The sequence below is a fragment of the Suncus etruscus genome, chromosome 16, assembly GCF_024139225.1.
Source record: "Suncus etruscus isolate mSunEtr1 chromosome 16, mSunEtr1.pri.cur, whole genome shotgun sequence".
Lineage (NCBI taxonomy): Eukaryota > Metazoa > Chordata > Mammalia > Eulipotyphla > Soricidae > Suncus > Suncus etruscus.
This window is the reverse complement of record NC_064863.1, coordinates 30,771,372-30,789,695: the sequence shown is the minus strand read 5'-3', so window position 1 is coordinate 30,789,695 and position 18,324 is coordinate 30,771,372. Positions and strand designations below refer to the sequence as shown.

The 18,324-nt window shown below is 36.0% G+C and overlaps 1 protein-coding gene across 1 annotated transcript in view; it reads right to left on the bottom strand.

Annotated features, from left to right (window-relative positions):
- Nucleotides 1-18,324, bottom strand: part of DTHD1 (death domain containing 1) — an 84,777-nt gene that overhangs the window by 37,270 nt on the left and 29,183 nt on the right. Inside the window, 4 exon segments of the mRNA XM_049790115.1 lie at nucleotides 1,194-1,438; nucleotides 6,842-6,887; nucleotides 6,889-7,135; nucleotides 9,993-10,149. Coding sequence (XP_049646072.1) covers nucleotides 1,194-1,438; nucleotides 6,842-6,887; nucleotides 6,889-7,135; nucleotides 9,993-10,149 — 695 coding nt within the window.

Genomic DNA, 18,324 nt, shown 5'->3' with positions numbered 1-18,324 from the left:
TCACACAGGATCAAATCTTAGGCCCGAGCACACAGCAGAGAAGACAGTCCAGAGAGAAATGCTGGGCTTCAGTGATCCAGCACAGTTCTTAGTGTGATTTTTTTCTTTTTGTTGCGATGGTGTTCTTTCCTTAGAAAGAGTGCATGGCTGCTTAGCAAAGCAGAGCGGCGTGCTCTGCTGGAGCCTCTTTTCGGCTGACTCCCAAGAGGTTCACGCAACAGGACAGTAGACAAACACACACAGGCAGCACTCATAATTTTTCACAGTCGGGCCCCACTGGCAGGAGTCAATAATATTCTTTATGAAAATGTAGCTTAGAATTAGATGTTGGATCTTTAAACAAGAAAGTATATTCAGCAATAAAATTATTTGCTTTTTTTGTTTTGTGTTGGTTTTGTTTTTGGGTCACACCTGGCAACATTCAGGGTTTACTCCTGGCTCTAGGATCAGAAATTGCTTCTGGGACTCATAGGACTATATGGAATGCCGGGATTTGAAACACCAATCTTCTGCTATCTCTCCCGCCTAATATTTGCTTATTTGACACATTCAAGAAAGTAATTTATTTTTATTTTCCTAGATTTTTAAGCAAGATTTTTAAACCATAATAGTTAACTCTTAAAACAATTACAAGGAGTTGTCACATCTCAGTAAAAAAAAATTCATGTTATTTTTCTGATTATTCTAGAACGTTGCCTTCCAATTTTAAATTCTAAAATGAAGTTCCAATACATAATTTTGAATTCCACAACTGTAGTAGAGAAAATGAATTATGTTACTTTTATAATTACTAATAGTATATCATCACCATCGAGACCAGATTGACTTGAAATGTTTGTTTGAAAAATAGAAATCATATTTATCCTAACACTTGAATTTACCTCTGCATTTCTTATCAACTTTATTTTTTTAATTTCTGTTTTTTTTATTCTAATATTTCTTGAGAGAGCTAGGAATGTGTTTTAAATGACATATCACAAGCATACTGGACCCTGTGCTTGATCTCCCACTCTTTATGGCCCTATTCAGCTCTACCAGGTAGAGCTCTAATGGTCTCCCAAATACCTTTTGTAGTTCCCTCTACATCTAATAGAGACCAAAAAAAAACGAGTCCAGATAATTTCAATGTTGATTGTGATAATCAATTATAAAATCAATACAAAATGATAATTAGGATAAGTAAATTAACTCACCTTTGGCAGTCTTAAAGGCAACTTGCAAATTGGCAAATCAGAATGGTTCTCATTAAATATAAGAGACTGATCCATGTTGAAAACTAGCTTTTCTTTAGGTATTTTATAAACTACAATAGTGCCCTTATAATGAGAGCAGCTGTAATTTCCAAATTCATCAACTTCTTTGATTTGGAGTTCCAATCTGTTTTTCCTTTGTAAGTGAAAAATAAGTTTGTAGTAGTTTCCATAGTCCTTCCCATTGCCTAAATAGAAATAAATGAATTTATTACTATTGATGGATCACTTTGTATTGATTGTTTTGAAATTCAAATGATCATTTTTTATTTTTAATATAATTAAGTGTGTGTGATGTGTGTCACTACCTCTTGTCAAAAGCACCAAGAGGCTGAACCCATTAAGATTACTAAAATTTGCAATTGCATTTAATAAGGGCTCACTGGGTACTTCTATATATATCATCTTTTTTTGATTTAAGTTAGTTATAATAAAGAAAAACATAGGAAATATTCAATCCTCTATTTAAACAATTATTTTACTGTCAATAATTATATTTTTCTTTTCCCTTAATCAATCATTTGTTTTACACTATTCTGATCTCACAATTGATATTCCATTGCCTCTAGTAATGTGTAGCTTTTTAATACTCAAGCAATAAATATTCAAAATAAGTATTGAATTGTATCTGCATTATCAAACATTAAAATGTTGTAAGTAAGATAATTTCTGTCACTGTAGTCATAGTTCAGAAATTCAACAGCCACACATCTAATGCATTATCTACCCATTAAGATAATTATATTCCCACCTGAACTAGAAAACTAATTCAAAGGTTTGGAAGTGCATACCTAGTTTGTTTGCTTGAGGCCCCAAGCTCAACCCAGGCACTGCAAACCCTCCTTTAGGACCACCAAGTATGGCACTATGATTACCAGCTCTACAAAGCCTGAACAACACCATATCACATAGTCAAGCACCAAACCCATTAAACTAATACATCTTGTTCAAGAGGCTCCAGGAATATCCCCCCACAACCTGTAAGAGAAGCACTATGAAACAAACAACATATTGGCAAACACTAAATCAAAGGTACTGTTCTACTACTTCTCAATGGAAAAGGAGTTGCTACGCTGAATCTACTGAAATTATAGTAAGACCTAATAAATTAATACAAACATTGCTATTTTCTTTTTAATTTTCATCAAAAATACTTGAGTTTGAAAAAGTAATATTTTATTCATAATGATTTTACCATTGCAATAGGTATATAATAACCTGTTTTCTAACGGGTGCACTACACTTAGAGAAATTAAAAAGTAAAATCTAATATAGCAATTAAAATAATATGTTTCATATTCAAAGATCTAGACTCAAATCTAGAAACAACATTTATATATATATATGTGTATATATATATTCTAGTGTTTACTCAGATTTCCTATCTCTGGTTTTTTATTTACCTTCCTATCTCTAGTTTTAATTTTAGTATTTTCCCCATATTTTCTAATAAAGTTACTAATAGAGTTTATTGAACACAATGTTCTAATGCCATACCCATGACCATAGTGTCAACTGCAAGAGAAATAAAACTTACCTTTTAGGCTTGTTCTAGGAATTAAATTAGATAATATGTATAAAATGATTGGCATAGGGTCTGGGACCTAACAAGTGATCAGTAAATATTAGAAAACAATATGAAATAACAAGGATAATTTCACTGTTTTGCATTTATATGACAAAAGTAGCCCAGTTAATTTTTAAACAAATGATAATATGGGCTTTAATATCTAAGTTGCAATTGTATTCTGCTTCTAGAATCCTAAAGTTAATGGCCTTCTCAAATGGAACATCTTCCATTTCCCAATGAAATAAGAGTTACTTTAGGGATGTAGACGTCTCTTCTCTTTTGGTGAATTTCTAAAAAAAAGACTTTGTTTTGTTTTGTTTTGGGGTCACACCTGGTAATTCTCAGAGGTTATTCTGGCTCTGTGCTCAGAAATCGCTCCTCGCTTGGGGGACCATATAGGACGCCAATGATCAAATCATCGTCTACTGTCCTAGCACCCTATTGCTGTGCCACCGCTACGGCCTAAGCAAAGACTATTTAATTCTAAACTAGAATTGCATTATCTTGAAGTATTAATATACAGAAGTATGACCCAATACTTAAGTCTGTAATTGAGAGGCAACCTGGCTATTTGAACAAAAGATATAGCTAGGATGGAAATCACAGTAAAGTAAGAAGACAATAATAAGGCAAAGAGAGTTTTGCATTATTACAAAGAATTTTACTCTTACTAAAATATTTTAATATATATTTCTGGAGATACTGAGTTTACAAAAAGGATAAATTAGCTCCAAGATACCTGGAATAATACTCATAATACTTTTACTTTTAAGACTTTAGATATTTGTCTTCTATAACGCTGACCTCGGTTCAATTCCCAAGCACTTCTGAGAGTACTTTGTAATTTATTTAAATCATTTCTCCTTCCATCCACTGAAAGAACTCATTATACCTGCCAGGTTTATAGATCACTTTAGAAGATAAATTATATGCAAATTATAAGGATTGTTAGTGAGACATAGCTGTATTGAATCAATTTAGATCTAAAATACAACTGCCTCTTTTGCCAAATACTTGCAAATAAAGAGCTATACTAAAAAAAAACTTTAAACATTATGTATGTATACTAGGATAAAATCAGTGAAAATGTGCTATTACTAAGTGGTATGATCTTAATGAAAATTTATATTATGTACAGATAAATCTATAATATAAAGGGTCTACTAGCGATCAATCCCATATTGTTACCTTGAGCCTTAAGGAGTAATCCCTGAGCACAGACCCGGGAATAAATACTGAGCACCACTGGATGTGACCCCCCCAAATCAAAACTAAACAAAATATATATAAATGCTTTAGAGTTGAAATTTTATTGTTACCAATACATCTTATTCTCTTCTTTACAAATAAATTTGTAGAATTTTACCATTCTCAAACATTAAGTTATTAATACCCCTAATTCTATAAGACTATCTCAATTGGCTCCCTCTCAAATCTGTGTCTTCATTCTTCCCATATGTACACTTTGATCTTTTTATAATAGTTCTAAGTCTTGAAGACTCAATGAAACCAGCCACAGGGACAGTCCTTCTTTACTGATGAAGCAGCAAAAGGGAAGGCTGGCACTTACCAAACAACTAAATAATCAAACAACTAAACAACTCAATGTACAATTCTACCTAGAACAAGCTTTATCGCATAGAGGCACAAAAGAGCAGTATTTCAAGTTCAAAACAAATGCAATAGATTGGCATCATCAGGAAAAGAAGGAAGCCTTGTCAGAACCTGATGATCAAGATGAAATCTGAGAGCAGCAAGAATTCTGCGAGAGAATGTGGAGAACATGCCCGGGCAGGTATGTGTCTCTAACATTTATAGAGATATCCCAGCTCCAGATGAAAGAATGAGGAATCATTCCTCTACTACAGTTCTTGCTCCTCTTAGATGGAAAAAAAAAAATTATCCATTGAGGCTCTACACAGAACAGAAAGGATCCTGGCAGCCTGCTGTCTCCTTTCCCTTGAGTGGAAATGAAGTTTTCTTCCTTTCTCGTTGGAAGGGCAAACACACATGTAATAACGAGGACACTCATTTTAGCCTAGTCTCTTCATTATCTTTAGAGGCAATGGTGAGCTAGTACCCTTACTGACTGAAAGAATAGCTAATCACTCCTGTTTAGGGCAGTAGTAAGTAAAGCTGCCTGTCTGAATACTACAGGAAGATAGTTTACATCATTAGCTTGGGTGGGACATTTCCAGTTTTTGACAGTGTCTCCTTAGAGTGTCATCATGGCTTCTACTCAGGAAGTCAAATAGAAAGAGAGTTGTCCCACCCTTCCTTCCTCTCACTCTTCTCTCCCATTCTTTATCCTCTCTCTGACAGTCTACTTAGCTTCTCTAGGACCTGTGGGCTGACTCCGATGCCTGAGACTTGTCTTGTGAAATGAAAAGACACACTTTAATTTGGGATGCCTTGGATCTTATTTTATTTCTGAGTTATAGACAAAGTGCATTTTCCACTTTAAGGCTTATAAGTATTGAATCAACAAAAATCCCAAACCTTTGGAGCATTTTTAAGAATCATATGTATTAATTTCCAACTAGACAGAGTAATACCTCAAGTCAACTCTAAAGCAAGTAAGTCTCTTGGACCTAAAATGTCCCTAAAATCTATCTCTAACTTTGCCCTTGTCTCATTTTGCATACTTGCCCATGAAATTCTAATCTACATTTAGTAAAGGAATGAGAGTGGACAGAGTTGAAGTCATGCTAAGTTACTTTTAAGGAACATTAATTTATTTTTAGGTAACATGCTGGCATTTCTCTCTTTTATTTTTACCTCTCTCATACAGATCTCTTTTCTACATGTTCTCCCTTATACTTTCTATTTAACTCCTTTTCTCTCTTAGCCCTCTTCTCCCATTTCTCCCATCTACCATGCTTATGTTGTCCAAGAATTATCATCTAGTCATTAACTTTACATTGTTTAAAACGATGGATGCATCAAACAAGAATATTGAATGTACCACTACAAGTGCAAAGTGGTGCACCAGGGTCTGATTTGAATTCAAGGCAAGTGCTTGAATGCACTTTCTGGCCCAGATAAAAGATTAATAACCTCTCTAGTGCAATGAACCTTTTGGAGCTTAGTAAAAACTCCATATTCCTTCTCACACATCTCAGAGTGGTATTTTTAAAGCTATAGAATAAATTATATGGAATTACAATAAAGTAGTTATACTAGAGTTTACGTTTGTCTGTATTCTCTTGTGCAGTTTCAAGTTAGACTCATAATTAAATATCAAAAAAGGTTAAGATATTAATTTAAGTAAAGTAAAAGGTGAGTCTAAGTTTTATACCAAAAGCAAAATAAAGCTTTATTTATATATTTGTATATTATATATATGTATATACAAATGTATATATATATATGTATGTATAATATACATATATATATATAAATTCTTAAATAAACTGTCTTCCCAGTCTTCCATTGTCTTTCATGAAAATTCCCCTGGATTCCTCTTAGGCATCAAAAAGAAGTTTGTTCTAGGAAGGTGGAGTAACAATCAGAGTTACTATTCCAGCCCAATTTATGTACCATTTTCTCAAATGATTTATATTTTTCATCATTGCTGTTACTTGATAGATATGTAGTTTAATATAACAATTAGGACAATTGTTCTGAGCTTGTGTTAGGAAGTAGAGACGGAGAAATCAATTTCTCTTTAATTTTATGTTAATATAACATTACATTGAATCACAGTCTGCTTTTTATGCTATAATAAGTTCACCACTGAAAGTCCAGCTCTATCCTTTGCCACACTATATTTTAAGTGGCATTTCAAATTTGCCCATAAGGAGCATACATTTCAACATACAGATAGAAAAAGATGGGAGAGAAATAAATCAATTATTTTTCTTCTTATTTTTTCAAAAAAAATGTCCTTTCTATAGTTTAAATAATACTATCAACTTAGTAAAACTATAGTTTAACATAGTAATATCATTGTACTAGACTCCTTTGGAATTTTATGGTTCATAGGTCATAGAACATTACATAAATATTTCTTTCCACTTACTTGAGGCAAATATGTTTCCAGTAAATCTCAAAAGAAGTTGTTCTCCTTTCTTTTATTTGAAAATGAGACGGGGTGGGCTCTGGAGAAGCGCTGAAACCTTCTAATCGCAAGCTCTTAAGTAGCTGGTTCAACTCTTTAGAAGGTACCACTGAAATAACCACCCTACGTGGATTGTCTTTCTGGTGATATAGCACAAGACAGGCCATGGTGCTAAGCAGAGCTTCCTCTAAAGATTTCACAAAAGATACCAAGTGGATGTTGTCCACAGTGGAAGAGAGCTGAAGCACAACGAACCTGAGCCAAAAAAAAAGACAAAATCTGAGGAAAGCATCCTCTCAAACCCACCACTACTAAGCAGTCACCCAGTCATTAGAATGCACGCTTCATTTTAAATCGAGTGTGCAGGTGGCTGGAATGATAATATAGCAGGTATAAGGGCATTTTCCTTGCACATGACTTTTTTTTTTTTTTTTTTTTTTGGTTTTTGGGCCACACCCGGTGACGCTCAGGGGTTACTCCTGGCTATGCGCTCAGAAGTCGCTCCTGGCTTGGGGACCATATGGGACGCCGGGGGATCGAACCGCGGTCCGTCTCCTAGGCTAGCGCAGGTAAGGCAGGCACCTTACCTCCAGCGCCACCGACCGGCCCCTGCACATGACTCTTGAGTTTAATGCCCCAAACACCTTCAGGAGCAATTTCTGAGTGTAGATAGAGCCTGGAATAACTCCTGAGTATCACCAAGTATGTCTTCTCAACTCCCACCCTGAAAAAAATCAAGCACGCTGATAATCAATTGGTTTGATTTATGAATGACTTGAGCAAAGGTTTGGCAGTCAGGAACTAGGCTTAAATAAAGTAAATTCTCAAATAAATGGTCTCAATCTAAGAAAATGTTCTCGCTCATTACAATTTAAATATAGTAGTATGACCATATTTAAAAATATCAAATTGTACTATTTCAAAATGTAGACGAGAAAGATGATCAAGATAAATCATTTCATTACCAAAGGGGCACAGAATCTATATCACAATTGCTTGGGACTTAAAATATTTATATTGGGGTCCCGGAGAGATAGCACAGCGGCGTTTGCCTTGCAAGCAGCCAATCCAGGACCAAAGGTGGTTGGTTCGACTCCCGGTGTCCCATATGGTCCCCCCGTGCCTGCCAGGAGCTATTTCTGAGCAGACAGCCAGGAGTAACCCCTGAGCATTGCCGGGTGTACCCAAAAACCAAAAAAAAATTCATATTGGGACTTAAAATATTCATCTTAAATATTCATCTGATCACTTTGAGTAAGGAGTGAGGATGGCTGAACTCTTATATAATGTGTTCAGTACCTTATTGCATGTTCATATGTCGAGGTGCTAAATTACCTATACCTTAGAATGAGGTCTTAACTGAAGTAGGATCTTTTCTTTCTTTTTTTTCTTTCTTTTTGTTTTTTATTTTTGAGCCATATCCAGTGACACTCAGGTGTTACTGCTGGATCTGCATCAGAAATCACTTCCAGCAGGCTGGATACCACATGGGATGCTGGGGATCAAGTTCCAAGTAGGCCAGAAAACAAGATAAATGCCCTACCCACGGTGCATCCTTCTGGCCCCTCAGTAGAGTCTTTACAAAGGTAATTCAAGTTAATGTGCAATCATTAATCTGAATCTTAGTCTAACAAGTCTGGTGCCACAAAAAAATAATTAGAATAAAGATACATTTCTATATGAACAGATATATAACCATCTACAAGTAAAGGCAATAGCCCTGGAAATATTCTTCCCTTCATAAGCCTCAGAAGTACAGCATCTTGCTAGGCAACTTTATTTTGGATTTCTAAACTCCATAACTGTGAGAAAGTCCCAGAGAGATATTACAGTTGATAGGGCACTTTCCTTAAACAGATAACCTGGGCCTGATCCCTGGCATAAGACTCCTGGGGAACTACCAGGACTAATCATTAAATGTAGAGCTAGGAGATTACTGAGCATGGTTGGATGTACCTCCTATCCATCCCCTCATTCCAGCAGAAAAAAACTTTGAGTAAACACAGTTTTTTATTTAAGTCACTTTGCTGTCTTACTCTATTATGGCAGCCTAGTGAACTAAATTTGACTCCATCCCCTGGACTGAATGATTCATCACCCAGTACTGAGAGTTATCTGATAGGAATCCCCTAACTCAGCATATCACAAATAAAGGGTTAAGTGAGCAAGGGTAGAAAACCAGTCCTCTTAGTCCAACATTCTCTTGAAGGTATCAGATATCAGGCTAAAACAACATTTCAGCTGAAACCATAGGTTTTTCCATCTTTTTTTCTTTCCCACCTGCTTTTATGCCTCATGTTCCCTTATAGGATTCACTGGGAAGCCTTAATTTAATAAGTCACTTTGCATCTAGTCTAAGACTCTAAGGAAACTGCACCAAGATTATCACAGATATGCAATCCATTGTAAAATTAAAAACTGTCTTTATCGATGTGATTGCCTTCATTTTCTATTCTCCTTGAACCAAATCTATCTAAAGCTCCTTTTAGAATCAGCTGACTAGGAACATGGAAATGAAAGCAAAATGAGGATGCTGAAATAAAAATTTCAGTTTGCTTATATATACTTATGAGATGACTATATATGAAGAGTTAATTACTATTTCTATGAACGTCAAAAGTAAAGGTTCTATTTTAAAACTATGTTGGAATTAGAAGAAACATATATATATATAACCTGTTATAAGTGGTTTTTGAAAGCATTTATAAAACTATCATGATTTTAAAGTTCATATATTATATCTTGGGCAATGAAATAGCACAGTGAGCAGGGAATTTGCCTTGCACCTAGCCAACCTGGGTTCTATCCCCCTACATCCTGTATGATTCCCCGAGCCTGCCAGAAGTAATTTCTGAGTGTAGAGCCAATATTAACCCCTGAGCACCATTGTATGTTGTGAACACCTGAGCACCACAACAAAACTCCAAAGCAATAAAAAATACATATAGCTTATTTTTGCCAATTTAGGTTTGCATCTAGAGCATATTCTAAAAGAATATTTATATTTCTCTGAGAAAAAAACCCTAAAATCTCATGATTATATTTCAGTTATTACCCATCATGAAACATTGTGATAGTGTCATCAGTTTTATTGTTTGCTAGGTTGTATTACCTCTCTAGATGTTCATTCAGTTCAAATGATACCAAGCCATTCTGCATGGTTCTCACCACAACATCATCAATTCCAAACCAACCACTGTCTCTGCTCCTGAATCCCATTAATCTCAAAGAATCACAGGCATTGTTTCCAGGTTTTCTGATGGGAAACACTTTTTGTCCTAAAGGTAACATAAGATAAATTAGTAAAAAAAAAAAAAAAAAGAAAATAAATTGTATAGCATAAATCATATTTAATACATGATTTTTTTCATTAGGTAAGTCAATAACAATTCATTAAGTAAATCCTGGGTGGAATATTTATGTCATGAAACCAGAAATACGCAAAGATAAGAAATATATCATCCTTGATTTTGAGGAATTTGTAGTATTATCCAATTATAGGACAAATTGATGTATATAATAACAAAGGGCATTTACAACATTGTTCAGGTATAGGAGGAAGAAGCTTAAAATCTGAGAAGCTTAAAAAGGAAGTTTCTTATACTTGAGCTTAACTTTGGAGAATTAAAAGCATCATTTGAGGGAATTTGAAAAACACCTCGAAAATATTAGTAAATTTCTTCATAAAAATCCAGGTGCATGGGGCTGGAGCAAGTCGTAAGGCAGTCTGTCTTGCACGCACTAGCCTAAGACGGAACACAGTTGCATCCCTTGGCGTCCCATATTGTGCCCCAAGCCAGGAGTGATTTCTGAGTGCATAGCCAGGAGTAATCCCTGAGCATCACCGGGTGTGGCCCAAAAACCAAATAATAATAATAATAATAATAATAATAATAATAATAATAAATATAGGTGCTTGAAGATAGTCAGGGTAATAGTATAAAAGATAAGACTAGACTCTGGAATAAAAATACCTACTTCCCCATTCTGAATAGATCTGATTCTTATTAGCTATATGACCACAATTTGAAATCTCTCTGTATCTCAGTGTTCTTTGAATAATAATTGTTTTGCATATTATAGGAATAAATGAGAGAATATTTGGGTGTTTTGTTTGCTTTTGTGGGGTCATGCCTGACAATACTGACACTTCCCTGAAGGACCATTCTTATCAGTCTTGGGAAACCATATGGAATGACAAAAATCAAGCCCCATTTGCCTTGTGCAAGACAAACACCCTACTAACTGTACTATTGATCCAGTCCCATGAGTTAATATTTATAAAACACAAAATTGCTGTCAACCAGGAGTAAATTTAAAATTCTTGTAATCCTTCCAACATATATAGTCAATTATTTTCTTGTAAATTAACACAGGACTTGAAAAAGGGGAATCTTGGGTCAGATCCATAGTACAGAGGTTGGATTTTAACTTTACTCAACAGCAGTTTTAGGTTCAAACTCTTGAATCCTATACAGTTAGCACAAGTTTAACAAGAGCAATTCCTGAGCACAAAGCTAGGAATAAGTCCTGAGCACCAACCGATGTAGCCAAAGAAACCACACCACCACTCCAAAAGGGGGGGGGAGTAGTCATATGAATCACTAAGCCTTTCCACAATAGAGTTGATTAGGTAAATGTCTTACACCTAGATGACTGAATTATTTTCTTTTGAAATAAGAGACCTTGAAATTGTAATTGGTTATTGTCCTTTGGCTTTATTTTCCTGAGCTATGAAAATAAATAATAATCAGAGAGGGTAAAAGGAAAATGACATGTTTACCTGCAGGGTAGGCTTTATTAGTCAGAGCTCTGGGTTTCAAGCCTCAGTGTAACAAACTCTTGTAAGCACCACCTGGCACGAACTCTAAGCACAGACCAAGAATAGCTGTCAAAACAGCCAGCTATGGTTCAAATTGTCTCCTCCCATAAAATAAACCCTAATTTACTAATTAATAGTCACTATATTAAAAATAAAAAAGGTAAATGCTAATGAAAGGGGAAAAGTCAAATGAAAAAGATTTCTGTGGGGCCGGGCGGTGGCGCTGGAGGTAAGGTGCCTGCGATAGCCTAGGATGGGACCGCGGTTCGATCCCCCGGCATCCCAAATGGTCCCCCAAGAAGCCAGGAGCAACTTCTGAGTGCATAGCCAGCAGTAACCCTGAGCGTCACAGGGTGTGGCCTAAAAACCAAAAAAAAAAAAAAAAAAAAAGAAAAAGATTCTGTGAGGTGTCTGAGTGATTGCACAGTAGTAGAGCATTGTCTTGCATGAGGCTGAATCCAGTTTGATCCCCAGAATCCCATATGGTCCCTGAACCTGTTAGGAGTTACTTCTGAGTTCAGAGCCAGGGATACGGGCTGCACATCACCAGGGAGTAAACCCAAAAATCAATGGAAATAAAATCTGTGTGACCTCAAAGCTGTAGAAAAGAGACTATTATATTCTTAAAACTATTAAAAATTAGGTGATTGTTTGTCTGGGGAACATTCTCTGAGTATTCAAGCTTATTCCACTGATCTGAGGGCCTGTCCTTATTCCAATACCATGCTGTTTTGATAACTATTGCTTTGTAGTAAGTTTAAAGTTGGGGAAAGTAATTCCTCCCATATTCTTTTTCCAATGATTGCTTTAGCTATTCGAGGGTGTTTATTGTTCCAAATAAATTTCAAAAGTGCCTGGTCCACTTCTTTGAAGAATGTCATGGGTATCTTTAGGGGGGATCGCATTAAATCTGTACAGTGCTTTGGGGAGTATTGCCATTTTAATGATGTTAATCCTGCCAATCCATGAGCAGGGTATGTGCTTCCATTTCCGCGTGTCCTCTCTTATTTCTTGGAGCAGAGTTTTATAGTTTTCCTTGTATAGGTCCTTCACATTTTTAGTCAAGTTGATTCCAAGATATTTGAGTTTGTGTGACACTATAGTGAATGGAGTTGTTTTCTTAATGTCCATTTCTTCCTTATTAGTATTGGTGTATAGAAAGGCCATTTGATTTTTGTGTGTTAATTTTGTAGCCTGCCACCTTGCTATAAGAGTCTATTGTTTCTAGAAGCTTTTTGGTAGAGTCTTTGGGGTTTTCTAAGTAGAGTATCATGTCATCTGCAAACAGTGAGATCTTGACTTCTTCCTTTCCTATCTGGATTCCCTTGATATCCTTTTCTTGCCTAATCGCTATAGCGAGTACTTCCAGTGCTATGTTGAATAGGAGTGGTGAGAGAGGACAGCCTTGTCTTGTGCCAGAATTTAGAGGAAAGGCTTTCAGTTTTTTCTCCATTGAGGACAATATTTGCCTCTGGCTTGTGGTAGATGGCCTTAACTATATTGAGAAAGGTTCCTTCCATTCCCATCTTACTGAGAGTTTTGATCAAGAATGGGTGTTGGACCTTGTCAAATGCTTTCTCTGCGTCGATTGATATGATCATGTGATTTTTATTTTTCTTGCTGTTGATGTTGTGTATTATGTTGATAATACACAATCACCTAATTTTTGATAAAGGAGCAAAAAATCCTAAATGGAACAAAGAAAGCCTCTTCAACAAGTGGTGTTGGCACAACTGGGTAGCCACTTGCAAAAAATTGAACTTAGACCCCCAGCTAACATCATGTACGAAGGTAAAATCCAAATGGATTAAAGACCTCGATATCAGCCCCAAAACCATAAGATATATAGAACAATACGTAGGTAAAACACTCCAGGACATTGAGGCTAGAAGGCATCTTCAAGGAAGAAACTGCACTCTCCAAGCAAGTGAAAGCAGAAATTAACAGATGGGAATATATTAAGCTGAGAAGCTTCTGCACCTCAAAGGAAATAGTGCCCAAGATACAAGAGCCACCCACTGAGTGGGAGAAACTATTCACCCAATTACCCATCAGATAAGGGGCTAATCTCCAAAATATACAAGGCACTGACAGAACTTTACAAGAAAAAAACATCTAATCCCATCAAAAAATGGGGAGAAGAAATGAACAGACACTTTGACAAAGAAGAAATACAAATGGCCAAAAGACACATGAAAAAGTGCTCCACATCACTAATCATCAGGGAGATGCAAATCAAAACAACGATGAGATACCACCTCACACCACAGAGAATGGCACACATCACAAAGAATGAGAATAAACAGTGTTGGCAGGGATGTGGGGAGAAAGGAACTCTTATCCACTGCCTGGTGGGAATGCCGTCTAGTTCAACCTTTATTGAAAGCGATATGGAGATTCCTCCAAAAAACTGGAAATCGAGCTCCCATACGAATCCAGCTATACCACTCCTAGGAATATACCCTAGGAACACAAAAATACAATACAAAAACCCCTTCCTTACACCTATATTCATTGCAGCTCTATTTACCATAGCAAGACTCTGGAAACAACCAAGATGCCCTTCAACAGACGAATGGCTAAAGAAACTGTGGTACATATACACAATGGAATATTATGCAGCTGTCAGGAGAGATGAAGTCATGAAATTTCCCATACATGGATGTACACGGAATCTATTATGCCTGAGTGAAATAAGTCAGAGAGAGAGAGAAAAACGCAGAATGGTCTCACACATTTATGGGTTTTAAGAAAAATGAAAGACATTCTTGCAATAATAACTTTCAGACACAAAAGAGAAAAAGAGCTGGAAGTTCCAGCTCACCTCAGGAAGCTCATCACAAAGAGTGATGAGTTTAGTTGGATAAATAACTACATTTTGAACTGTCCTAATAATGAGAATGTATGAGGGAAACTGAGAACCTGTTTAGAGTACAGGCGGGGGTCGGGTGGGGAGGAGGGAGACTTGGGACATTGGTGATGGGAATGTTGCACTGGTGATGGGTGGTGTAAAAAAAAATACCTAAGACAACGGTAAAAAAAAAAAAAAAACTATTGATTTCATTTAAACTTGTTTATCACAAATAAATGAATAAGAGCTTCTTGATTATGAATATTTTTAAGTAAAAATAAAAGAAGGGTTTCTAATCATATTATCATCCCCTAGATGATGATATCCTTCTAGCTGGTTACTAATAATAAAACTCAAGTGTGAGAACTGAATATCTGTGAACAGACTTAGATTGTTATTCAAAATCACCTTAGTTTCACAGGTTAGCTTGTCCTTTGACCCACAAGCTGGAAACTATTTTAAATGTAAAATGTCTATTCTAAAAAAGCTTAGATAGTAATGATTCCTTCATAGATATGGAGATTATTATGTAGAATGAAATGAGCAGAATGAAAGTAAATGAATGAAATGAGGTTAGAGGGAAAAAAGATAGAATAATGTCACTCATTTGAGTTCTAAAGAAAAATAATACCCAGAAAGAATAGAGATGAGGATCAGGAGGACACGTCCATAGTAGGAAGCTTGCCCCAAACAGTAGTGATGCAGTTAGGGTAGTGACTCTTCCATAGTGACTGTGATGGTTAGAACTGATCACTCTGGACAAGAACTGGGTGCTAAATGGGGATAAAGTGATATACATGGTACCGCTTTCATTAGCACATAGTGGCAAACCAATGTATCAAAAGAGAGAGAGAGAGAGAGAGAGAGAGAGAGAGAGAGAGAGAGAGAGAGAGAGAGAGAGAGAGAGAGAGAGAAAAGAAGAAATGCCTGCCTCAGAGGAAATCAGGGGAGTGAATGGGAGGGAAACTGAGAACATTGGTGGTGGGAAATGTGGTACTTCACGGTAAACCAAAGTGTCTATAAAGAAAAAAAGGAACATAGAGAAAGAGATAGAGGAGAGAGAAAAAGGAGAGACAAAATGATGAAAGAAAATGTAAAGTACCTAATAAACAAAGTAAGAAAAAAATAATCCCCAAATTATAGGAATACCACAATGGGAGGAAAAAGGTAAAGGGGAAAGGCTAGTAGTGAGAGAGATAATAGCAGAGAAATTTTCCTCCTCTGGAAAAGGGCTATTATACAAATCCAAGAAGCAAAAGAATGCCAAATAAAATAGACCCTAACACAACAACAACCAAGCCATATATTAACCCAAAAGGCAAAAAACGAAAAGAGAGATGGACTCTTAAAACAGGAAGGGAAAAGAAAAACCTTAAGTATATTTATAAATAAAAGAATAACACCAGATCTCCCATATGAAATCATAGAAGTAAGAAAAGATGGGAACAATATATTAAAATTTTGAATGAAGGATATTTTTCAACCTAGAGTCCACTACCCAGGCAAACCTTTCCAGTTTTTATGTGAGGGAAGTATAAAAAACATTCTCAGAAAAAAATGCAACAATCATGCTAAACAAACCAACTCTAAATGAACTACTCAAGGTCATTTATATAAATCATATTGCAATTGTAACAGCAATAACTTTATACAATTTATATACATATATATGCAATTTATATGTATACATACAATATATTTGTAATATATTGGCACAGCAACCCTTTCAGAATAAATCCCATTTTTAGAGCATAGGTCTAACTTAAAAAATATTCACAAACAGGGCCCGGAGAGATAGCACAGCGGTGTTTTGCCTTGCAAGCAGCCAATCCAGGAACAAAGGTGGTTGGTTCGAATCCCGGTGTCCCCATATGGTCCCTCGTGCCTGCCAGGAGCTATTTCTGAGCAGACAGCCAGGAGTAACCCCTGAGCACCGCCGGGTGTGGCCCAAAAAACCAAAAAAAAAAAAAATTCACAAACATAAGAATCATACCAAACATCTTTTTCAGACCACAATGCCACAGAGATCAAGATTGATTGTAAAAAGAGGATGTAGATAAACTCTAACACCTGGAGACTAAAATTATGCTGCTCAATAATAACAGGATCGAAGAGGAAATCACGAAAAATATAAATATTCCTTAAGACTAATGATAATGAAGAAACAAATCACTGAAATATATGGGACACAACAAAACAGTAATTAGGGGAAAATTCAAAACAATACTGACCTACATAAGGAAAGAAGAAAAATATAAAATCAGAAACTTAAAGGCATGAGGTCATAGCTATAGGGCAGCGGTAGGGACATTTGCCTTGCATACAGCTGAACCAGGATGGACATCAGTTCAATCCGCAGCATCCCACATGGTCCCCCCACACAAGAGCCATTTATGAGCACATAGCCTGGAGTAACCCTGAGCATCACCGGTGTGGCCAAAAAAAAAAAAAAAAAACCCTTAAAGGCACACCTTAAATATTTGAAAACTTGACAACAAAGGAACTCAAAGATAAGCAGAAGAAAAGAAATAACAAAAACAAAAACAGAAGGAAATGTTATAGAAATAAAGAAAAATATAGATTCTGAAGACTAATTCTTGTCTTTAAACAAATTGCCTGCTGTTAGGGTGACAAAAAACAAAATTTGAAAATTAAGTGCATGTCTCAAGCAGTACATTTTTTTCATTGTGGTAATCCTGAAACTTGCTAGGGAAGGAGAAAAGGATCCTTCAGGAATCTAGTAAAATAAATATCTTCACTCCATGAGAAAAAAATATGTGTAATACAGAAACTCTTTATCTACCAAGAATAATAATTCCAAGGCAATATAGAATAATTGGATATTTTTGTGAAAATAGACTTGAAAAATATGCCTTTTAAGAAAGTCAAGACCTGAAGAATCAGCTTACCATTACTTGAAATTTTCAATAGCAGAAAACTCTATTATGTTGAGTTAAATAAGTCAGAGGGAGAGAGATAGACTAGAGAATAGTTTCATTAAACTATAGGTTTTAAAAAAAAAAATCAAAAACATTATTGTAATAATGCCTAGAGACAATAGAGATGAGGGCTGAAAGGTCTGGCCCGTGATATGAAGCTTAGCACAAAGAGTTGTTAGGAAAATAACTACACTGACAACTATCATGACAATGACAGTGAAAGAAATAGAATAGCCTGTCTTGAATAAAGGCATTGGGTGGAGGAGGAGACATTATGGGGGGACATGAGTGGTGGGAATGTTACACTGGTGAAAGGGGGTGTCCTTTTTTATAACTGAAATCCAACTACAAACATGTTTGTAATCATGATGCTTAAAGTTATTAATTTAATTTAAAAAAAGAAAAAAAAAACTCTGCTGTCTCCACCCTGCTCATGCCATAACTGCTGCCTTTATCTCCCATAATCACCATTCTACTGATGGGCCCCTTTTCATCACTCCCTATGATTCCCTTCAGGACACCAATCTGACCATATATTACATATACTAGTTTTGGAGCTGGGTATTTTGGAACGAGTGTGAGCACTTTCCCTTTAATGGTTCTTTGTCTGAAAAGCCTGGCAGCCAAACCATGTTCACAAAAGTAGTTGACATGTGAGAACCAGGCCAGCTTCATCGATTCACTCTTTTCTTGAATAAAACATAAACTGAACTGTGAAAGATCATGGATATACCAATTCATTGCTGCCGAAAGCTGGCCATCTCTGAAGAAGAGGGTGGTTCAGGTCCCTAGACTGCCAAAGACAGTTGTTGATGCCGTCCATCATCCCAAA